The 25000-nt window shown below is 45.3% G+C and overlaps 1 protein-coding gene across 9 annotated transcripts in view; it reads right to left on the bottom strand.

Moving 5' to 3' along the window:
• The window catches only part of gria4a (glutamate receptor, ionotropic, AMPA 4a), an 81541-nt gene that overhangs the window by 12988 nt on the left and 43553 nt on the right, over nucleotides 1–25000 (bottom strand). For 4 of the 9 annotated variants that reach the window (XM_076282349.1, XM_076282351.1, XM_076282352.1 and 1 more), the window contains exons 6-11: nucleotides 24026–24184; nucleotides 21639–21806; nucleotides 21118–21222; nucleotides 20637–20747; nucleotides 14801–15007; nucleotides 12503–12876 (exon numbers count right to left, since the gene is read on the bottom strand). In XM_076282349.1, coding sequence (XP_076138464.1) covers nucleotides 12503–12876; nucleotides 14801–15007; nucleotides 20637–20747; nucleotides 21118–21222; nucleotides 21639–21806; nucleotides 24026–24184 — 1124 coding nt within the window. The remainder of the gene's footprint in view (nucleotides 1–12502; nucleotides 12877–14800; nucleotides 15008–20636; nucleotides 20748–21117; nucleotides 21223–21638; nucleotides 21807–24025; nucleotides 24185–25000) is intronic. The other 5 variants (XM_076282353.1, XM_076282354.1, XM_076282357.1 and 2 more) reach the window with 4 other exon arrangements.

Raw genomic sequence — 25000 nt, 5'->3', positions numbered from 1 at the left:
ACTCTGGGGGAGTAGTGACGTGCTTGTGCAGGATCTGCAGTGAGTGAGTGTGTGTGTGTTTGTGTGTGAGTGAGTTAGAGTGCGTGCAAGGGTGTGTAATCTGAGTAATCCTGTGTCTATGTGCCCATCTCACAAGTGTGTGTGTTTGAGTGTGCTAATGTGATAATTTAACCAGTGATGGTAATGCGTTTGGAGAGTGAGCCCGTGGATTTGACTCTGGGGGGAGGGTGTTTGTTTGGCTCCAGTTCATCATTAAATTAATTACACAGTGGAAGACAGTGAACGAACAGAACTGTCTGCATACTTTACAGCCCAGAATATCAAAGAAAGATCAGGAAAAAAACAGCCTAACGTTACCACTTATTATGTGGAGAAATGTTGAGGCTAATTTAAGAGCAGTCCATCTGAAACGGGCCTGGCGCTGAGCAGATTTGAACTGACCCCCAGTCAGCCGTAACCCAGGTAAAGTCTGCAACTGAAGAACGGAGACGAATAAACACAGAGGGTTTTAGGTGAAGTGCAGTATAAGAGGCAGGCAAGGGCTGATGGATGATGGGGGGGGGGAAGAGAGAGTGAGAGAGTGGTAGTGACCAGTGACCCCAACCAGGGGAACACATTCTCAGGGGACACGCTGCAATGATGAGAGGAGAGCCGTCTTTAAAGGACACGACAAATCTGCCAGTCCCAGCTCCTCGCTGGCTGCTGACCAGAGACCTGTCAAGGCAGAGCCGCTCCGTCCATCCCCACAGGGAACTGCGGCTGTGAGTGTGTGTGTGTGTGTGTGTGTATGACAGAGCGGGGTGTAGGACGTTTGGATCTTTCCTGTAAACACCCACACAAACACACACTGATTCATAACTGAGAGCGTGGGCACGACATTGGCCTCGCTCTGGCCAACCCAGTCAGTGTCAGCTCATTCATCTCAGCTCCACACACACACACACACACACATACATACACATCCATAGCGTGGTGGAGTCAGGTGGAAACAAAGCCTCTGACTGTCCACCAAATGAGATTCCTCTTCCACAGCCGGTGTAATTTGATTAGTCCAGTCAGACATTTCATGTGCCCTCTCCCCCATCTGCATGACTGCTTCTCTGTTCCCTCTCTTTTTTTTCTTTTCGTCTTTTGTCCCTCCTCATCCCCTTCCAAACTCATCCGCATACTTTTTGTCTCCACTCTTGTCCTTCACCTCCTCTCATCCCTCTGCCTCCTCTTCTCTCCTCTTTTTCCTCTCCTCTTTGTTTCTCTCGCTTATCTTCTCCTAGACCCTCCTCTCGCCCCCACCCTCCTCCCTCGCTCCACTATCACTCCTCCACCTCCTCTTTCCCTTCTCTTTCTTCTTTCGTTCCACCCCTCCTCCTCCTCCTCTTCCCCCCAGCCTTCTTTCCTTCTCCTTCCCTCTTCCCCCATTTCTTCTCTTATCTTGTCCTCCTCCCTCCCCTCCCCTCTCTCCTCCTCTCCTCCGCTCTCTCTCTCTCTCTATCCCTTTCTTCTGTGCTGCTCAAGATGGGGAGTGTGTCGTTGCTGCGCTCTGCCTGTGATGAGCGCTGACTTGGTCCCTAATCATGGGCTATCTGATGGGACCGCGGGCACACGAGTCCTGACTGTGTGCAAATTTAATGTGCCGCCACGTCTCTCTTGTCGGAGGCGTTGGATCGGAGCGTGAAAGTGCGCGTGGGTGGGTGAGAGTGACGGAGAGAGAAGAGAGTTGTGTGTTGAGTATAAGAAGAGGAAGGAAAAAAGAAACTACCGGAAAGCGCTCCTTTGGTTTCGCTACTGTATGTGGCTAATGGCAGGTTTAGCCTGAGAGCGCTACATTTGATGGAACAAGCCCTGATTGAGGTGTGTAATGTGTTGTTTGAGTGGGTTCACGATATGTCCATGGGTGTGTTTGTGTGTGTGAGTGTGAGGAAGAACTTCTTTTCAGAGGGATTACCGGGGGTGACAGTATGTGAGCGTGTTGCTGATAATGTCATTTTTCCTCTGACAGACTGCCTCAGCCTCCAACCAGATTTAAATGCCATGCTGGTCCATCATCCAGTGGAAACAGGAAAGCCACACATTCCATATTAATGCCTTCCCTTCATAGACGTGAACATACAGCACGTGACTCCACCTGTCAGGTGTGTGTGTGTGTGTGTGTATGTGTGTGTGGACATTCTACAGGGATTAATATCAAAGGGCCACAGATCAGTTATGCTCTGCAGCATTTCCATATTCCTTGTCATTAAAACAAAATCTCCTGGCAGTACCCACCACAGCCACTGTGTGCATAGGTCAGCAAAATATTAACACATGAAGTTCATCTGGAATCATTTCTACAGTATGGTGGTGACATATTGCTACATAACTCATTATTAATATGAAGTGTGAGCAATTGGTCTGTGTTTGTCTGACATGCTTGTTTGTGAGTGTATGTGTAAATCTCTGTGTGTGTGTGTGTGTTTGCATGCATCCTTCTGTGTGTGTGCATCAGTGTGAACAGGTGTTCCTGTGAGTGCGTGCATGTCTGTGTGAAGAAGTCAACAGGCCACTCACTGAGTGCTAGCCCATGTATCACCTGTGATGGGGCTCCGGATTGCCTCTCCTCAACCGGCAAGATAGATCGATGGCGTTTTACCACCACACCACACAGACACAGTGTAAGGGATGTCCCACCTCCACACATACATCACACACACACACACACACACACTGGGCCTGTTCTCTAAGACACACCAAGTGTGTAAGGGATGTCCCACCTCCACACATACAACACACACACACACACACACACACACACACACACACTGGGCCTGTTCTCTAAGACACACCAAGTGTGTAAGGGATGTCCCACCTCCACACATACAACACACACACACACACACACACACACACACACACACTGGGCCTGTTCTCTAAGACACACCAAGTGTGTAAGGGATGTCCCACCTCCACACATACAACACACACACACACACAGTGAGGGAATCACTCAACACTACCCACTCATCAGCCATGACGCAGCTAAGCCTGCGGACTGTGTCAGTGCTGTGAGCTCCATCGTGCTCATTTCCATCTCCTTGTGTTCACCAGCACACTCTTCTTCATTGCCTCGTTTGGACAAACAGCCTCCTCTTCCTCTGCTTGTTTGGTCAAATGCCCTCATCTACGTCGGCTTGTGCGCACAAAGACAGACTTGGTGACTACTGCTGTGGTGGGCTGTGGGCTTCCTGTCGAGGAAGCACTGTGATTTCGATGCTTTGTTGGAGACTTCGGAGCTCTGGCGCAGGGTGGTCAATCGTATTGATGTGTTCATAAATAATGCTTGCATCATCTCACTTTACCCATGATGCCATAGTGCTAATATATGCGGACAGTGTGCGGGTTGGGGCGCCCTTCATCCGTACAAAGGATGAAGGTAGATTAATCTACTCTACCCCGACAAGACAAGAGCAAACAAAGGCACATGGTTCATGAAACTATAACGACTACAGGGGATCTCACTACTGAAAAACACAGCCTCAAAATATTATCAAGAGATGATAACAGGATCAGAGGGTATGATCAAACAGAGAGAGAGAGGGATGAGGTAAGAGGGGAGAAAGGGATGAGGGGAGTGAGAGATGAATGCCAGAAGCATTAAAGAAAGATGAGGCTGTGAGATGGAGAAGATTGAGAATACATGTGAGAGGTTGTGTCAATGAGAAGCAGGCGCAAGGTGTGAACAAGCACTGGAGCAGGGCCAGAAATGATGAAGAGATAGGGTAAGGAGAGATGGGAGAGAGAGAGGGAGAGAAGATAGAGAAATGATGGAGAGATAGAGTGAGGAGAGAGGGAGAAGATAGAGAAATGATGGAGAGATGGGAGAGAGAGGGAGAAGATAGAGAAATGATAGAGAGATGGGAGAGAGAGAGAGAAGTTAGAGAAATGATGGAGAGATAGAGTGAGGAGAGAGGAAGAAGATAGAGAAATGATGGAGAGATGGGAGAGAGAGAGGGAGGAGATAGAGAAATGATGGAGAGATGGGAGAGAGAGAGAAGATAGAGAAATGATAGAGATAGAATAAGGAGGGATGGGAGAGAGAGGGAGCGAGGGAAGAGATTGGGGGATCATTATGGGTTGAACAAGTATCAAAAGAGAAAGGAAAATGCAGAAACCTACAGGGGGAGGAGAGGAGGGAAAAACAGAATGAAATCGAGAGAGATGAAAAAGAAAAAATCTGCCTGGCATAGAGCTGACCTTGACAGACAATAAATAAATGAGAAGGTCGAGCTCCACACCCACGCGCCCGCCAGCGGTGAGCACTTTTGTTATTCATGCGACTTCCTATTACTCTGATTAAGAATTTAACACGGCCAGCATCAATTTGGCCATGCATGAGATGACCTGTATGGTCCTCAGCTCGGACACTGTGAGATTATTGACTGGCACAATGGGCTCCCACTGGCCAAGCCATGATGAAAACCCTCCATCATCTTCCTAAAACGATAAAGGTGAATGAACAACAGAATAAACACACAGACTAATTAATGTATGATAGGCATCTTAACTTAAATTATATCATACTTAATGTACATTAAAGAAATGAGTCATCTTTGATATATGTGTGGTTTTAGCATATGCTTCCTAGCACACACTATCCATAACATGAACAGGGTCTATGATACCATAAGTCCTACCATAATATAATTTTAGCATCTGTGCTAACGCGCGTGTTGAGCACACCCAGGCTGTGTGATGGGTAGGAGAGACGTTGTGAGTGGGACACTTGCACAGCCCGCTGCTTCCTCGTCCCTTTTTTCTCCTCCCGTGCTCGACGTCCGTCAAACTTTTATGCCACTCGATACACAGCCATTGATTTGAAGTTTGCCAGTTTGTTAAAGTCGAGAAAGTGGATATCTTATTGTGCGTGCACCCACACTCACTCTAACACACGGACACACACACACACTCTCTAACACATTGACACGCATGCCCTCTGGAGAGGGCAGCACAAGTAGCAGTTTGGAAAGTGGGAGCGATCCTCTATCATCACAGCAAACAGCAAGAGCATTACCACAGTACTGGATTTCAAGGTCATCTCGAGGCCTTGCTCTCTCTCTGTTTATCTCTTGTGTGTGTGTGTGGGTGTGTTTGTTTCCTGCTGGTCTTTGTGGGAGTAACAGGCACTGACACTGAAATTTGCCTCACTCTGGTCATGAGGCTGGCAGAAGAGAGCACAACAGGCTCTCCCTCTCTCCCTTCCTCTCCCCCCCTCTTTCTCTCTCTTTCTCCCTCTCTCTCTCTGTCCTTCGACCACAGAGGAGAGATAAATTATGTTCTGTTTTTCTTATATGTGTACTTTTGTATGTAAAAAAAATGCTTTGGCAATACAAATGGAGTTTTTTTGGGATCATGCCAATAAAGGCCTTTTTGAATAGAATTGAATTGAGAAAGAGAGAGAGAGAAAGAGAGATTGGAGAGAGAGAAAATAAGAAAAAAAAAGCCCCGAGAGCCAAGTCAGACCCGTGTGCATCAAGCCTCATCTCCACAGCCAGGCATCTGGACGGATGGCTCAGCATGTCCGTATCGCACATGTCCTCTCCTCTCAACAGCTCACGCAGATGATAGGAGGTCCTCGGAGGGAGAAATGCCACAGAGGCACGCCTGTGACAAATGCCTGAAAATGTTCATTATCTATTATGAGTGATTGAGGTGCACGGAAGAGAAGTTTTAGTCCCCGCGAGACAGAGAGAGAGAGAAAGAGAGAGAGAGAGAGAGAGAGAGAGAGAGAGAAGCAGCTGCATAATGAGGCTGAGCCTCGGTACGCCGGGGATCATGGGAAAGAGAGTAATTAACCTTGCTTTTTGGGATAAATATTTTGATGCCAGCCGTAACGAGTTCCTGAGCGGGCTCTCATTTGGGCCGCAGCGACACGTGCGTTTGTCTCCCTGACAGCCAGATGCGACACTCCCACCCCTCTAATCCAGCGCGAGCTGACCGGGGGGAACCAATCGTCCGCCGCCACTGCGCCGTTGAGAGCTGGCGGGTGTCCGTTCCCCGGTGTAACCGTTGCAGCTTGTTAAAAAGACAGAGCCCAAAGCAGCCCCCTCCCCCCTCCTCCTCCTCCATTGCCCTCGACATAATCAGGGAGTTTGCACACCTGCTTGTGTCGGAACACCAGCACAAACAAAAACAGCTCATCAAACACTCTCCCCTTGAGAGGTCCGGGACAATCCCTCCCTCTGCTCTCATAGGATGCCCTCAGGCAAAACAAAACAGAAAACACACACACACACACACACACACACAAAAACAATATTGGCATCTGCAAGCATCCTGGCGCGATAAAAGCTTTTAGGAGGAATCAATGAAAACCCGTGTTTAGATGCTGATAAAGACCATTGCCTCTTGTAAAGCTCAGGTTTTGGGGAACATTCTTTTGAACAGAATCCAATTTTGTCCATATACGCAAGAATGTTTTTTTTTACACAAAATTTCAAACACAAGCTGACACTTGCAAACACTGGTAGGCTGAGTATCACTATTCCATTTCCCCACACAATACACTCGCTGCTTTTCTCCATTTTCTCAATACTTTTTTGCCCTTGTTGATTTCCTACCTCAACAAGGGTACTTAGCCTGTCACTTAAGACTTGGTCAATGTCACAATCAGTTTCTATTGACGTAATACATGATTCATAACTTACAGACTAACTGCACCCATGTTAAGCCTTTTGAGTGAAACACAACATGCCATTGTAATGGACCTGTGTACGTTTATGTAGATGTTGCATTAAAATGATCCATTTCCTGCTAAAATAGTCATTCACAACATTAATAGTGTCTGCACTGTATTTATGATTAATAAATGTTCCAAGTGACCCAAAACATTGTGTATTTCCACACTTTCCAACTTCCAACTAGCTAGCTTTCTGGCATCCTCACAACATTCCTTAACTTGCCTTCCCCATGTTTTTTACCCTCTGAAACCCATCCCTCTTGAGCTCCGAGTGCTTCATCACCTCTACAGGATGTCAGTCCTGCCTTTAGCCCCTCACCGTCGTGGTTAATATCCGTGACGTGGCAACAGTTTTGGGGCTGCACTCTCTGATCCTCCCCCCTCTCCCTGGGTAAATGATCCCTGTCGGATGGAGCAGGCGACGCTCTGGGGAGCTCCATGATCGCGGACCCTGCGACGGCCTGCTCAATGAGCCTGCTCTGTAGGGGGAAGGTGATAGATGGGGCTTCGCCGAGGCCAAGCGGTACGAGGGTACACTCAAAGTAGCAGAGACAAGCAGGACGAGGAGTGAAGGAGGGGGGGGGGGTCTGCTCCCGAGGCATTAGCCCTTTCAGGAGTGGAGCTCACACGTGGCGAAGATGAGGAAGAGACTTCTTCATGCCTAATTCAAATTCAAAACCTAAACCCGTCACTTTTGAATTAAACATGATAAGTGTCATAATTCATGGTTTTTGCATAAGGTGAGATAAGCCATGTATAAAACGTTAGGCAGTGCAAGCTGATATGTTACGAATTAGGCTCTCTACATGTACGTGTAGGGCAGGCATTGATGAGGTTTGCTGTCATTCGCTGGAGAAGCTGCCTGTGTTTTTTTTTTCTCTTTTCCTTGGCGGAAGTATGGTGAGCAAAAGGCAATCTATTTCCTCCGCTGCTATTTGAATTGGAACTGCCACTCATACATGTGGAAAAACAGGAGGGCTCCGAGCGAATGAACGAATGCATGTGAGGACGAGGGGCGGAGGAGAGGAGAGGGATATTGGGAAGACAAATCTCCCTGTCTCTCCTCATCGTGCTCACACGCTCCTCTCACCCAAAACTGGTCATGACGATGGAAAATCAATTTAGCGCAGCTGGCAATTCCACCCCTCACCACACACCGTCACTGGCAGCTCCTCTGACACACGGCAACTTTCACCAGTCACTCATTTCAGTACACCTGTGCTGGCATCACGTTAATGAATAAGTGTGTGTGTGTGTGTTTGGGTGATGTGTGTGTGGTGTGGTGTGAGTATGTCTGTCCTTGAGTGTGTGTGTGAAAGTGAGTGAACAAAGGTGTTCAAGTGTGTGTGTGTGTGTGTGTGTGTGTGTATAAAGTGTGTGTATGTGTGTGTGAAAGTGAGCGAACAAAGGTGTTGACATTTATGTGAGTTCATGTGTGTGTCCTTGACTGTGAGATGGTGGCAATTTATTCATGCACACTCCTCACCTCGGCGACACCTCATTAATAAATGACTGAGATCGACTAAAAGGGTTTTAGTGTTGCACTGTATGGCTCCCTAATGCACACTAATGTACGCGTCCAGACCTGCTGACCATGCTTCACACACACACACACACACACACATGGGGACATTTCCTAGAACCTGCCCCTTTATATCTCCATTAGCCTGTCATATCTTTTCCCCTGAATAAGCAAACTGGACTTGGTGCTGTCGGAACAGGTACATTCAGGTGTTTGACAGCTTTTCCACCTCAAACCACCTCAAATAAAAAGACCTTACATAATATCATAGGTGCACTTGACTCTAGCTGACAAGAGAACCACATGAATTATGCCCTCTAGCCTGTCAGTGACAGACACAGCAGCCAATCACTTGTCTCAAAGAGACATTCCTTGGAATTTAGAACCATTCGGTTTCATCTGCGAGTAAGAAGGACCAGATAGTGTGCCAGGGCCACCTGGAGAAGACACCAGGCAACCAGTGCACCTAACCCTACTTTGGGATCAGAGAAGGAAAATCTGGTTATGGATTAGGAAATCTGGATTAGGTTAGGAAGGGGCCTGGTAAAGCCAAAACCCAGCGCTGGCCCGTAAAGCAGTAGTCAGTGAAGTGAATCTGGCTCTGGCCTGCTGACCATGCTTCACACACACACACACACACACAGACACACACACAAACACACACACACACATACATAGACACACACATACACACACACACACACACACACACACAGACACACACACACACACACACACACACACACACACACACACACACACACACACACACACCTCTGCACCTGGTCCTGCTCTGGCCCAGCATGAGCTGCTCTCTGGGGGCTGAGCCGTCCCTCTCAAGTGGAGCCTGTCACTGGCCACGTTTACACGGATAGTTTTTTTGTCATTCCGATTAAACTATTCTGATTGAAAAATAAGTGCAGTCTGTTTACACGGGGTACGATCTATTCCGATCAGGTGCTCTCAAGCACTTTAGAACTTTTCCTTGAGAAGATACAGCAGTCAATCCGGATGATCGTATACATGGATGCTCATTGGGAATAGGAGCGGGCTACACCACCTTTTTCATTACGGTTAAAATTCTGATTGGATCAGGAATTTTCATAACGATTGAGGTGTTATGAGCCGTTATTACGTTTCTAATCGGAATAGAAGTGTCCATGTGGAAGAGGTGGAAAAGTTCAGCTTCAGAAAGTAAAAGTCCTACCACATATCTGTGCCAACCCTTCACTTAAACCAGCTGATTCTAATTAGCACAACTCTTCAGCCAGGTAGAGCAGCTAATTGGTGAGATCACCTGTGTTAAGTGCACAGGTAGATCCAATACATGGTTGGATTTTTACTTTCTGAAGCTGGACTTTTCCACCTCTGGCGGATTCTAACCCTGATCTGGCCTACTATCAGCTGATCTCTGGAGGCTGAGCCAGCCCTCTCTGGGTCTCTCACGCTCGGCTGCGTTCACTCAGCCCAGCAGCAGCAGCGCGGTCCAGATGAGTGAGTGATAATGGCTGCACAGATGGGTGTTTACAGTTTATGCCTCAGATCATAAATGCACAGGGACACAGAGCAGGATTGGCTTAACACAAACACACACAGACACACACACACACACACACACACACACACACACACACACATACAAAATAAATCAGGCCTTATGCAGTTCATTAGAAAATACATCAGGGAGTTAAATAAAGAAAAAAAAAACAAGTGGTCCGCTGGTGTTGTTATGAGAGCAAGCCTGACAAGAGAGAAGGTTAACCATTATTTTACTTCACACACACTAATACACACATGCACACACACTCTAATATATACAGACACACTCACACACACACACACACACACACAAAGAGAGATATTCAAGGACGCACTCAGTGAAGCATTGTGGGGCTTTTGAAATGTCATTCACAGACGTTGGCAATGGAGACATTCAGACATTCAGTTCTATCAGGACATAAAAGAACACACAGGAAGTGCTACTTCCCCACAACTTGTGTAACTCCCGCTCCTGCTAACCTAACTGTTATTAAAACAACTGTGTACAAATAAAAATGCTAACACCACCTTAAAATGGCAATCAATTCTTATTACATTAAGAGCATAACAAGAGCAACATCTATTAAGCACCAAATGATTTTAACATTTATTTCCCCCCCAAAAAAACCCTTAAAATGGAAACTACTTTGCTGCTTACATCAAAATCATAGGTCCGCTATAGCTGCCATCACATAGGCGCTATAGGCTAGTCCGGCTCTATTATTTTGCTCTATGTACCTGTGTCTCTCATCCATTTAGCTGGCTCGAGTCAGTCTTCCTGGCTCAGAGACTTGAGTGAGAGTTTATCTGGGCAGGGACATGGACCGGGGAGGCTGCAAAGACACAGTCTGTCTTCTTTCAGTGAGCTTAGCATCACACGCTTAAAAAAGGAGCTCTACTATTCACATGCATGTGGCTCTATAGGTGTAGCGATATGAGATGCCCTTGATAGATAGAAAGCAAGGATATGAAAGGTGCAGGCATATTCTATCGCACAATATTTGAAATATATGGGAACTATGGATAAGCTTATTGTTTAAGATGAAATCCCATTTACCCCTTCGGAACCATGAGAGAGACGACAGACTTAATTATATGAATGGAGGTTAACGTGATTAAGACTAAAATCCATGCAAGTCTCTCGAGGAGCATATATACAGAGCTAACATGATGACATAACATACCAGACAAGGTGAAAGCAGAGAACAATATCACACATCCTAATCTGTAGTCAACCTTGAATTTACAGCACATTAAGTTTGGGGTAGTTAAAAGGTTAAAAGTGAGATATAAGATGTACCAGGCAACTGGTGCAGGCAAGATAAAACTAAAAGATGTAAAATGTTTTAAGTAATGTTTTGATTAATATACAGTATGTTTCAGTTATTAACTAGAAATGTGTTGCAAAATACAGAAAATGTTGCAGTAAAAATATGGTAATTAACAGTAACATAGCAATATAGTATATCTAATTAGTCACTGACATCCTTCCCTGCTTCCTATGTCAACTAGTCTTCATTACATTTATCGCAAGATCTAAAAGGTGTAGCTAATTATGCAATGACTGTTAGCTGCATTAGCACATTTGTGCTCTTATAGGTGCAGCAGCTGGGCAGGGCCGGTACACGAGGGCCCGGGTCCCCTGAAGGCTCCGTCGGTTATCTGAGCAGAGGAGTGGAGTGATGGCCGAATGCCGCAGCCCCCGCCGCACACCCCCCACCCCCCCTGCCACTGAACCCCCAAGATTACAGCCGTCACAACCGGCTGAAGGAGAAGACGGCCGAGAGAGCGCTGATTCCCCCGGGGAGAATGAACATTTCATGAGCTCCCTGGCTCTGGAGCCGCTACCACGGCTGCTGCCGAGCCGTGCTGATTGGCACCCAGCGCTACACGAAAAGGCGAAATCCCCACGGATGGCTCTCACTCTCTTTGTTATGCTGAATCATGCACACGTCCTTGACCGTGTTGGGACTTTTGCTCTCCCCATGTGCTCCGCAGCATGTCCAAGTGGAGAGTGGGAATGCTACGCCTTTTTTCCCCCATTTCAGCTCTTTTTCTTCCTGAGGTAACACTAATTTCTACTATTCAAGACTCCTAAACATCCTAGGACTTTGCATTCATTTTTTCACTTAACTGCATTCTGGGCTTATTAATAATAAAATGCCACATTCTCATAAATATTCTAAAAATAAAGTGAGATTTTTTTCCCCCTCTTGCTCCTGCTTGACACATTAAAATTTTATACCGACCAAAACGCCCCTGACCGTAAAAAGCAATATGTAGCAGAAACGCAAAAGCATCTCCAAGACACACACACACACACACACACTCTCGCAGAGCGAAGCAGAACCTTATTCCATGCAGCTACCTGTCAGGGGGATTGAATCACAAAAGCCAAGTACAAATGATTCAGCCTTTTCCGAAACAAGCTAATTTAAAGTTCTATCACCCTTCAGTTCCAATTCAGATAATCTCAAAATGCAAACAAAGCTACTACAAAATTAAGTGACCAAATTGTTTCTAAACTATATAGGACTTTTTTCCCTCTGTAAAATCACTTTGCATTTGTGATGCACTGCAGCCCCCAGAACACAAGAATTTTCCACATAAAAGCCATATACATTTCTATCTGAACCATGGTAGCTAAAAGCCATACTGTCATTTCACGTTACGGCAAACACAAAAGGACAAAAGGTACTAGAGCAGTTTCACCCACACAGTCCTCCACTCACCTGGGAGAAATGTCACAACCTTGCTGCATGAAGGCCCCCAGGGAGAACCACAGGCTGTTGAAGATACCAAACTCGTTGGGTGGCTGGTCAGTGGGCCCTCCTTCGACGCCCTCCTCAGGCTCTTCCGTGTGCCACTCGTACGGGCTGAAGCGGCTCACCAGGAAGAGGACCACGCTCACGCCGATGTAGGCGAACACGATACACATCCAGATCTCATAGGCCAGCGGATCCAGGAAGGAGAAGACACCGGGCTTGGACTTCTGGGGCTTCTTGATCATGATGGAGATGCCCAAGCTCATGAAGGGCTTGGAGAAGTCGATCACCTCCTCACGCACGAGGGTAATGGTCAGAGGGGCCACTGCGATCTCGGCTCTCTGATCGGGAGAAGGAACAGGAGGGTGTTTAGATCCAAAGGTCCAGTACTGTGATTTCTGTGTGTGAGCAACTTTTAATTGAAGATGGAACACACACAGACACACACACACACACACACACACACACAAATTGATTTAATGTTACTGCGATACTCACCAGATACAAAACAGCATGCAAATAGCTGCTTATCTTTATGATTATGTAGTTTATTTTGTGATATTTCCTTGATTTTTGCATATGTCAGTTTAAGGATGTTTTTGACTAATTTATGCTGCACTAAATGTTAATTTTCAGATTTATCTCACTTTTATTTCATGACTGTAAAATAAATCCTGTGAATAAAACAGTCTTGTTAAGCAAATCATTAATTAGCACCTATCAAAGATTAATCATGATTGGTCAGGCCTACCTATAAGACATTTTTTGGAGAACGATTCTAAATTGACAGTGAAAATAAGATAGAATAAAAAAATAGAATAATTTTGTTTAGACATTTAAAATATGGCTCCCACGTTGTGGCAGGAAATGGAAAGCACGTGAATGTAAGCAATTCAAAGTCACGGGAGCCAACCCGCTTGAATATGAATCACTTTGGAGGCGCCGGAGATCAACAATAAAAAGTGAGAGAGAGGAGGGTGAGAGAAATTATCCCTTGCTTCCCAGAACTGCCTGGAACATGACTTTGCATGATAAGAAATATCAAAGATCCAACATTCAGCAGGAAGGTTAATTCACTCATTCAGAACCAGCAACTGTGACAGTCACCATAAAGGCACAATGTCCCCCTCTCTGAACTGGGATAATCCCTGTTTCCTGCTAATGTCGACTTCGGTAGGCTATATTTTATTTCTGGAACATTGACATGACATATTGTCATGACGAATTCCATGGGCCATTAAGGCATTTTCTTATTTGAAAGGACAGAAACAAAACATACATTCCGAATGCCTATAGTAGCTGAAGTATCACACATAGGCTGTCATTTTGTCACAGTACTTCTCAATGACAGTGGACAAATGTCCCCCAACTAGGACTCTCTCCCGGGATAACCTTGCCTACAAATGGAATCAAACAACTTAACTGAGACTCTTCTGAGGAAAGCCAATGGAGATTGGAGAGGAGATTGATCGGTAAATATCATCACTGAAAGTGTGTCTGCAGACGTTCCTGTAAGATGTCCATCCTGTGACATGCTAAATTCCCAGTGCGACTGGGCACACCTCTATCTATTTGAAGGTGCAATTTATTTGGGTTGCAATTCAAACCTCTTAGATGGATAGGATCGGAGCGAGCCACTTTACTAGGTTAGGATAGCAATGCACATTCTGCACAACATGCGCAATCACTTTTGTTTCACCCACAGAAAGAAATGAAATAGACAATCACCTATAATCTCAGCTTTACAGACTTGTGAGGTGTCTTGAAATAAAAAGCTGTAGATCTCTGAAAGGTTTTTACAGCCTTGTGAAACTGGATTATTGGTCTGAGCATTCTTATGGTTAATAACGCTGAGCAGAGCCAAACCATTTTCTGTTCCTCTTTTAGAAGCTGAGGGACACAAGCCTAGCCTCATCTACCATCTGCCACGCTGTCATTGTAAATGTCGGAGTGGTCCACTAAGCTTTATGCAAACATTTGTCATTTTCTTATGCCTGTCCCTGTCCTTGTCCTTTACTATGAAATAATCACCTCTTCAAACATCTCCTTTTGTTTTTTATCATGTTGGCTCAAGTGATCCAAGTCTGTGTGTAAACTTCAGCCTACTAAAAATTGTGAGGAACTTTTTTTTCCTGTGCTAAAAATGCCTATGCCGAAAAGTTTGGACCCTAGTGCGCTAACCTGAATAGTGTGGACATTCCAACTTTGACATTTATGGAATTCTAACCTTGAAATGTTCTATCGGACAGTTCCCTGGCTCCTTACCCCGTAGACCAGCTCCCCGACCATTCCGTTCCAGATCTTCGTCTCCGGGTCCCGGGCTCCGTACTTCCCGTCGGGCACGATGGAGATCTTGTACTTGAAGTTGATGTGCTTGGCGATCTCGGAGGCCAGGTCCACGCAGTAGCCCTCGAAACGGTCGTTGCCCTCATACAGCTCCCAGTTCTTCTTCAGCATCACGTAGGGCCCCTCCTGCATTACCGGGGGAAGGGGAGGCACACAGAAAGAGAGAGAGAGAGAGAAAGAGAGAGAGAGAGAGAGAGAAAGAGAGAGAGAGAGAGAGAGAAAAAGAGAGAGACGGTGGGGAGGAACAGTCAAACCGACCACCGAAGACCGAAAAAGCACAGGTCAAACACACACCTGAGAAGCAGCTAAAGCACTGAGACAAAACTTGAAAAGCCTCAAAAATGAGTGTGAACTCCAAAATCAAAGAGACACACGAGAGTGCAATTACAGCATCCTCTCCAAAAGGCATCCATTATTGATTTTTCATGTTCCCGCTTGTTAGCACCCCTGCTAATAAGCTAAGTTTCGGAAGTAATTGGAGAACTTTTGCTTTTTTTTTTTTAGGATTGTCATTGCTGTAAACCCCCACCAGCAGTACTTCCCAACCGCACATGGATCAGTGCTCCACGCATCACTGGGTCGGCATTAAGCTTTAATGCTCTTGTTTCCAACCAGCCAAATACCCTTTAAATGCATCTTAACGCGGGGACGCAAGCGATAGTGAGCTGCGTCAGCACTTTGGCAGTGATTGGCGGTTAGAATTGACTGCTCTTAAATTCAAATCAAATGGAGCCTTGGGCATTACACTACCTGCAGTTGAAAGTTTTCCAAGTCCAATTAAATAGGCTTAACACAGAGACAAGATAAAGTAGAGGGCTTGAAATACTATTGAGTGCTTCAATATAACAGACAGGCCAAAGTCTTGACTCACAGTTTTGTAGGGGGAGAAAGTTGGTTTCAAACCATGGTTTCACAGATATGTTTTACAAAAGGCAAAAACACATTGACATTGTAGTAAATCTAACCTCTGTGTATATATATTTTAAACAGGAACAGAAGTGACTGCAGCAAATATGAAAAGCCAGACAAAATCCAATGTCAAATGCAATATGAGTATCCAAGGACACTGGTGAATACCGCATTAAATTCAAATCTATTTCATGCAAGAATCTCTGTGGTGTAAACATGTGAACAGAAAGTATTTTCTTTCAAAAGTCACATTTACAAAAGTTAAATCATACTGTACAAAAAAAGAATATTGCAATGAACAACATTTATTTCTCACAACAACAGGCACATCTATTTACATATTAACATGTATTTGACATCAACAATTTTTTCCAGACCTAAGAACACAACATATTTTTAGATTTGTTCAAAAGTTTAAAACTCCTATGGAGTAGATAAATATATGCACCACCTTGGTTAACATGAATCTAAATGGTGACTTGTTATTGTCAGATATTGTTAAATACTTAAAAATCCATTGCTTGTTTTCCAGCAGCCTATGAGAAACAATAGCAATTACAGCATTTATGACATATGATATTTATCACATATATAACAGAAGTACTAACACAGTAATCACATATGTCTGGGGATTCATTCAACCAGTAGTGCATTTACTTAAGAGTACTTGTGATTGCGCGTCCTTACATTCCCTTTTTGTTGACTCCTAAACACATAAATTCATTAACTTGCTCAGAGAAATGAAGGCATGTTTTACCACTGCACTAAATGCCAGGAGAGACACTATGTTGACTCTGCAATACCAGGGGAACTCTGCGCATGTGTTTTTTAAAACCACAGCTCTCTAAATCAGACTTGTGTGGAGGGAGCTTTGTTTTCCGATGTGGCCCGGCGCTTGCCAACTCTGAATGTAAAACACAAACACTAGTGACTGGAGAGAGAGAGATAGAGCGAGAGAGAGAGGTAGAGAGAGAGAAGGAAGAAGGAGAGAGAGGTAGAGAGAGAGAAGGAAGAGGGAAAGAGAGAGAAAGTGCAGGTGGTTCACATCAATTAGACATAAAAGGCAAAGGAGAAATGAAGATGAGAGGGTGGAAAAGGCAGCCATCTTATGAGCAGGAGGCATAAACATGGGTCACTCCGCAATAAAGGAACTCTCTCCCCAGTGACAGCAATGGGCAATGTAAAGCCATGTAACAGCTCCCAGCTGTCTGCATAGACATGACTCATATGCTCAAATACTGAATAGGGATGGTGGGCTTTAGCAACAGCTGGACTGACTAGTTTCAAGAGGGGGTAGGTTCACTCTGTACTTTTACCTGCCAATGTGATTGACATGTTTTCACTGACAAAGAGAATCAGAGTCACCAGAACTATCACCTTTTGTTAAAAGGCAAAGCTGCAAATCAACGAGATTGATGGCACATCCTATTTTATGACACGTTTGGTTAATGGTGCTCAATTGTGCGATTCATTCAGATTCATTTTCAGACTAGTTTTTCCTAGTATCTGCAGGACTAACATACATTTTGGCCTTGTCATTTTTTACTTTTTTACTATTCACTACATTTATGACAAACACTCCATCAGCTGTATTAATTTCATCAATACTCTTGCATATTACAGCAAGATCTGATGTATATTTTATATTCACCTATTAATGAAAGTTGTAATTCCAGCTCCCCCCCCCCTCAGCCCTATAGAGAGACCCTGTCTCTGTGGAGGAGGTGGAGGAGGACATGGTGATTATACCAGTGTGTGTGCTGCCACGCCTTCTGGCCATCTTTGCTGTGGGGAGTAATGAGGGGAATCGGCTCAACTAGCCGGGTTGGCAGATTCCGTACGAGGGGGCCCTTATATCTGTGTCGTGGCGCGGAATAAACACACAGCCGTGTCTCCTTGGGGCCGCTCCTCCTAACAACGCTCACATGGAGCTAACACGCGCCGGTGACGCGGCCCACAGCCACGGCCACATCTACAGCCGCGCCGGCTAATTACTGCAATCAGCCATTACGGCTCAAACAGCCTGGCTGCCGGAGCCGTGGGCACACGAGCCGCTGCACTCATTACCGACGGACAAGAGCCCTCAGCCTTAGCATTGGCCTCATCGAGATATATCAATACGCTCCACGCATACATTTTGGGTGTGTGTGTGTGTGTCTGTTTCAGAGGGCATGAAGTGCTGTGTGTGTCTGTGTGTGTGTGTGTGGGGGTGGTATGTGTGTGTGTGTGTGTGTGTGTGTGTGTTTGTGTGTGTGTGTGTGTCTGGTATGTGTGTGTGTGTGTATGTGTGTGTGTGTGTGTGTGTGGGTGGGTGATATTGTGTGTGTGTGTGTGTGTATGTGTGTTTGTGTGTGTGTGAGATTTATGCTTCAGGGCTTCCTAAGTCCTCTAATAGTGGTGGTGGATGATTGGTCATGAGAGATCTATCTAATCGGGCGTCTGTGTGTGTCAGGGCCGGGCCATCTTAAACATGTCCGATGCAGCTGTGAGTCTGTGAGTCTGTGTCCTGTAAGATATCGCTGCCCAGCCAGAGAGTGAATAACAGTTCTGCTTGGCTGATTGTAAATTCAGCTTTCAGCCAAGGCTTTTCCTCTCCTCTCATACTTTGAGGCATGAACCAGTGAAAAGGAGGGAGAGAGAGAGAGAGAGAGAGAGAGAGAGAGAGAGAGAGAGAGAGAGGAAGTTAGACAGACAGAAGGAGAGAGAGTTACCGAAAGAAAGAGAGGTAGAGAAAGCAGAGAACATATTTGTAATCCTGTACTAGCCTCATTACATCAAGTCATCACAGAAAAGTCACACTATTTTGCTAGCGCTTGAGGCTGACTGCTGGTGATGCACATGCCTGGCTCTGGATTGGCCCAGGTCTGGCCCAGTCACATGAAGGACACACCTTTCCCCTCTCAATGAAATGGCCAATCCCCGGTGTCCCGGCTAGGGGAGCATTTGACTCTTTGGCATGGTGAATGAACTACTTCTTAGAACGAAGCCAATGCAATGCTAAAGACTATGAGTATAAGGTCTTGTATCACGATAATGCTAACTTTCTTTATCTTTAGACATTCTCTTATGGTTCCACTGGTGGAGAATATTGCAATGATACATTCAAGACTTGATTCAAAACACATATAATGGTCAATGAAATAATCCTAGGTATGTCAAGAGAAACACTGAGATACTAAATGACAGGTTAGACCATTGATTCATGACAAATTATTTTTGTCATATATTATTTGGAAGGAGGCCATAAACCATCTACTTTAGTGGTTTCTCTTCTTGACATCCACAGTGATGAAACATTTGTCTACAGTAGAAGATAAAAAGGGCAACAAACACACACTCACACACACACACACACACACACACACACACACACACACACACACACACTACACAAACATACACAGCTAACTCTCCCTCTTGCACACACACATACAAACAAACAAATTCATACACTCTCTCACACACACACACACACAAACACACATAAACACACACACACTACACAAACATACACAGCTAACTCTCCCTCTCGCACACACACATACAAACAAACAAATGCTCATACACTCACACACACACACACACACACACACACACACACAGACACACACACACACACACACTACACAAACATACACAGCTAACTCTCCCTCTCGCACACACACATACAAACCAACAAATGCTCATACACTCACACACACACACACACACACATACACACACACAATCACACACACACACACACACACACACACACACACACACACACACACACACACACACACACACAAAAAACACACACAGAAAACAAAACAAAACAAAGAAAACAGCAGTGCAACATCTCAGTCCTTAGGGGAATATGTCTCCCATTGCGCGAGTCGGACATGTAAAGGGAAAAGTCCCTAAAGAGTCTTTAGGAGTTTTTGAGCTCCCAGCTTTGCCTTGTGTCTGTCTGTCTGTCGTTCTCTCGTCGTGCCTCAGTGTCTTAACAAGGGTTTCTTCACCAGCGGTTGGAGAGAGGAGGAGGTGGCGGACGTATAATTCTCCATGGCCTTTTTTAAATACACAGTTCATTAAGAGAGAAAGAGAGGGAGGGGGGCACAGTCTTCAATTCAACATGACAGAGAGGACAGGAACACTTTCATCTTGTGGAACATAAACAAAAACAACAACAACAACAACAGCAACATCATAAAAGAACAACATTTGGAAAACACTTTCATTCAGTGCACTTCTGATGAAAGAAAACAAAACAAAATAATTCTTATTTCTTTAAAATATACCCCCTAGACATAACAGAGAATCTGCAATAGAGTTTATGGCGCAAAACAAAAACATAAGACCACAGTTATAATTTCCATTACGCTTGATAATATAGCTCATGAAAGGGCCAATGTATAAGTGTCTGCGTGGGTATCTTTTTTAGATTGCATCGCCGCCATTACACTCGTGGCTCAGCTGATTGATTTGCCTTGCCTCTCCTCTCAGGGATCAATACACTCCTCCATCTCTCTCCTTCTCCACCCCCCCCCCCGACATCCCCTCCGCCCCCTCTGCCTGTGTTCTGGAACACTGCCTCTGCTCATCTCCTCGACCGCACTAAGGACGCAGGCTTCTCGAGCGGGGCCTGTCTGTGTCTGTGTCTGTACAAGCGCTACACACAGAACCCGCTGAGAAGAACATGGCGCTGAGAAACACCTGATTAGAGCACATCGGCGAACACAGAACGAGAGAGAGAGAGAGAGAGCTAGGGAGTTTTGGAGAGAGAGATAGAGGGAGAGAGAGAGAGATAGCGGAAGAGAGAGAGAGAGAGAGAGAGAGAGAGAGGAACCTTAGGATACGTTACCATGATGGTGGTGACGATGACAGTGCGGTTCTCGATGCCGGAGCTATCGTTGGACGAGAGCTGCTCATTCTGGACCAGCACCAGCTTGTCATTGTCGTTCCAGTAGCCAATCTGTTAGTGTGGAGTACAGACGTACACATTGTAAGAGGCTCCAATATCATTATGTGTGGATGGTGGATACGGTATGGTATGCGTGTGTTATTATGCTAGAGGCTAGTGTATGAATCTACATGCTGTTCATTTCTTTCTCATATATTTGATATCTACATGCTGTTCATTTCTTTCTCGTATATTTGAATGTGTTGTGTGGGACATGTGTGTGTGTTGTGTGGGACATTATCTACTGTATAAACAAACAATGTATTGTGCACATTTAATGTTTTTCTAAATGTATTTAGTGACCTTTACAAGTTTAGCACTTCCATCCATGTGTAAAGTTTACTTTTTGTTATTATATTTTGCCACACAGGGCAACATTTACCTTGCGTGGACCGTTGCTCTTCAGCTCAAACACATCCATGGTGTAGTTGACTCTGCGGCCGTAGTGGTCAAACTGAATGTTGCCCGTCAGGCCTTGGATGCGCACCTGAATGAACAGAACAATAAAGACACCACTGATGAGAAGACAATATTGTCATGAATGCTAAAATATTAATACTGTTAAATATTTATTGCATTACATTTAGCAGACACTTTTGTCCAAAGTGAATTACATATGTCAACTATATTACAAGGGATTACATTGTCTCTGGAGCAACTTAAGGTTAAGTGCCTTACTCAAGGGCACAACTTTGGAAGCCAGGAATTGAACCGACAACTTTCAGGCTACTGTATGCTAGCCCAGCTCCTTAACTACTATGTTACCACCGCCCTGCATAAAGTGATTACCATAAGCCATGACATGGTAATATATTGTTGAAATTATAATTCATTATCTCTAGTGACATGAGTCTATGTTGGAACTGAAAGATAGAGCCCAACTCTAGAACCTAACTCTCTCACCTGTTTCAGGGTGCGCTCCATATCAATGCCCTGGTTCCAAGGGGCGGCTGGATTTGCCAGACAGTCCCCGGCATTCCCTCGTCGAGAGATGTCTATTTTCTGCCGGCGGAGGTTCCGGAATGCCTCTGCCATCACCAGTACTCCATCATATGTCAGAGAGGATGTGTACTGCAATGGAGGACCAGGGAAATGATCATTCCTATTGAGTCATGGTATTCTTGTGACTGACATGATCAATTCTGCAATTCACCATTGATTTACTGAAAAGCTAAAAGCAAAATACTTAAAAATGCTTATAGATAGATAGATAGATAGATAGATAGATAGATAGATAATGAGTAATAATCAATAATCTGGGCGGGGGGGGGGGGGCATGCCTTATACATTTCCCAGAAAAAAAAATATTGCTACAATATTGTACATTCCAAGCCATTAATAATACAACAGGGATCCAATTGATATCCTTCTGGCTTCTGTAATAGGACATCATCTTCCAGTGCTCACGGTAATGATTCTCCATCATCAGTGGTTAGAATGTGTAAATGTCAGGGCACTGCAGTGGTACAGGGTGGTGGAGGCCCCAAACCCACTCAGAGGCCCTGCTTTCCGCTTAATGAATATATAATATGCAGCAGCCTGTGTTTACAGCTAATTTATGCAGCGGGCAACAGAATCTGACTCCAGATCAATACCAACTGTTAAAGACCTCTGTGTTATTGATGCAGCTAAACAAAGGGGAGGGAAGGAGTGTGTGTGTGTGTGTGTGTGTGTGTGTGTGTGTGTGTGTGTGTGTGTGTGTGTGTGTGTGTGTGTGTGTGTGTTGTGTGACTGTGTGTGTGTATGTGTGTGTGTGTGTGTGTGTGTGTGTGTGTGAGTGTGTGTGTGTGTGTGTGTGTGTGTGTTGTGTGACTGTGTGTGTGTATGTGTGTGTGTGTTGTATGTGTGACTGTTTATATGTGGCTGTGTGTGTGCATACACGTGTGTGGGAAACCGGGTGGATAGAGAGAGAAAGAACGAGCGAGAGAAAGATAATGAGAGAGAGAGAGAGAAGACAAAGGCATGGTGCAGAAGAAGAAGCGTGTGAGGAATGGGGGAGAGAATGCGTAAAAGAGATAATGAAGGGCACTTAAAGCAACGAGGAAGAAAAAGGAGGAGGGGGTGTCAGACTGTTACTGAGGCAGAGACAAAATCAAATGGGGGAGAGAAGAATGAAGCTGAGAAAAAGAAAGAGAGTGAGAGACAGAAAGAAAGAGAGAGAGAGAAAGCGGGAGAGAGATGAGAATTATTGTGGAGGTAAATACCCCTCTCAGAGATAGTAGGGCTGGAAGCAGCGGGTGAGACGCGTGTGACAGCACTGAGCAGATTAGAATGGACTCAAATGACAGGACAAACACTGGGTCTGCTCTCCCGCAGCTAACACACACACACTAAACACACACACACGCACACACACACGCACACACACACACACACACACAGTCACAGACACACACACGCACACGCACACACACACACACTGACAAAAAGGATGGGGCCTATATTTATATATTTTTAGACTTCTTTGAGCAATCCAAGGAAATTGTTCTATTTTATTGTCTTTTTTATTTGTATTTTCGTGGGATAGACTTGAAATTATGTTTTGAGACCTTCACTTTGACATCAAAGTGTATCATCTCAAAGGATTGTTTTTTTTTTGTAATTTGTTGAAATAAACTGCAATTAAGCTGTGAGCGGAAAACACTGTTGATTAAGCGCTCGGTCCTCGAGACGGAAGCGTTAAGCCACTGGCCTTGTTCCTGCAGTGGCTTCCGGCTCTGCGCTTCATGGCTGTCTGCCGGTCCTTCTCATCGGTCACACTCTGACTGGCTAAAGCGTGGCTGTTGCGTTGGCTCGTCACACCCTGATTGGGTAAGGTGATGCCGCTACCTCCGCCTGTCACACTCGGATTGGCTAAAGCCACCATGACGGTTGGACTGAAACCAGCTCGCCTCAAGAGGATTCCGCCGTGACAACCCCCCTCCCTCCCTCCCGAGGTAACCAGCCATTGGCTCTCGACACGACTCTCAAAAGTATCTGTGATTGGATACATAACAGGATTCTCCAAGGTCCTCCATCGCCTAGATACAGCTCTGTAATTGGCTAACACAACCTCAATCTTTGGGCTCACCACTCAAACCACCACACCATAGAAAATGTTGTCCTTTAGACTCACGGGCAACCGTGGACAACCCCCCTGACGCTTCACCTCTTAAGACCTCCTCCACTAAACTGCAAAGAACAGCAACTGCCAGGTAAAGTCTGGTCAACTCATGAAGATTCCCTGACATCAGGGAGGACCAGAGTGGCCAGAGGCTCTGGGGCTGGGTGGGGTGGGGTGGGGGGATTACCTTTGGTGGGCTGTCTGATCCCGGGTACTCCCTCTGGTCCAGCTTGTTCCAGCGCTGCATGAGCTTAATGACCATGGGCTTGCTGAAGTCCACCAGCTGGAAGCCCGTCACGTTGGCCCCACCATGCATGAAGCGCTCCAGGGAGATATCCTTGAAGCCCTGGGGGTAAGGAAGGGAGACAGAGAGGAGATGAGATGAGAGAGTGAGAAAGTAAGAGTGTGTGTGTGTGTGTGTGTGGTGTGTGTGCGAGAGATTGTATATGTCTGCAATGATCAATTCCAATTACTCTATTGTTGATTATTTTCTCCAAAAAAAGGAAAATCTTCTTTCCATCCTATAACTAAGATCAGATAAGACTGAGTCTGGTTTTATATTTCCCCTACAAAACAAAACAGGTCTGAATGAGTGGTTTCTGCTCTTTTAGAACCTCTGGTATGAAATGACACAACCATAGTCTCCAACAATAAGTGGTGATTTTGATTTGGGTGAAGTTGAACTTTGAACCCTCGGATCCATATTGAGACACCCTCCAATTTTAGGGACTGCAGGGGACAGAGAGTCTCTTTTCTCTTTGATTAAAATTGCAGGGCCAATCTAGGTGGTGAGCTTGATCAATAAAACAGGTTCCAGCACTGAAAATGTAATGCACAGATAAGAGTGGACAAGGAACAGCACAAAACAGGAAGTGGCTACACCCCCCCCCCACACCCCCCCCCCCCCCCCAATGTCTGGAGTTGAGAGTGACAGTCTGAGACTAATCTACAGGAGAGCCTCTGGAATGTTCCTGAATCAGACACAAGCCCTCCTGACAGATTGAGAGAAACCATTTTCTCTCTTCTCATCCCTAACATGGTGCCCTTATTATTACCCTCTCCCTCTTCTCAAGCAATCCCACTTTCTCCTCAAAGCTGTCTCTCTCGCGTCCCACTCTCTCTCTCTCTCCCTCTCTCCCTCTCTCTCTCTCTCTCTCTGCCT

Source organism: Alosa pseudoharengus, unplaced genomic scaffold, assembly GCF_046254945.1.
Source record: "Alosa pseudoharengus isolate Yale_2024_CS ecotype anadromous, Long Island Sound unplaced genomic scaffold, YU_APseudo_1.1 YU_APseudo_1.1_scf_13, whole genome shotgun sequence".
NCBI lineage: Eukaryota > Metazoa > Chordata > Actinopteri > Clupeiformes > Clupeidae > Alosa > Alosa pseudoharengus.
The sequence above is the reverse complement of the archived record's forward strand: the minus strand, read 5'-3'. Positions and strand labels throughout refer to the sequence as shown.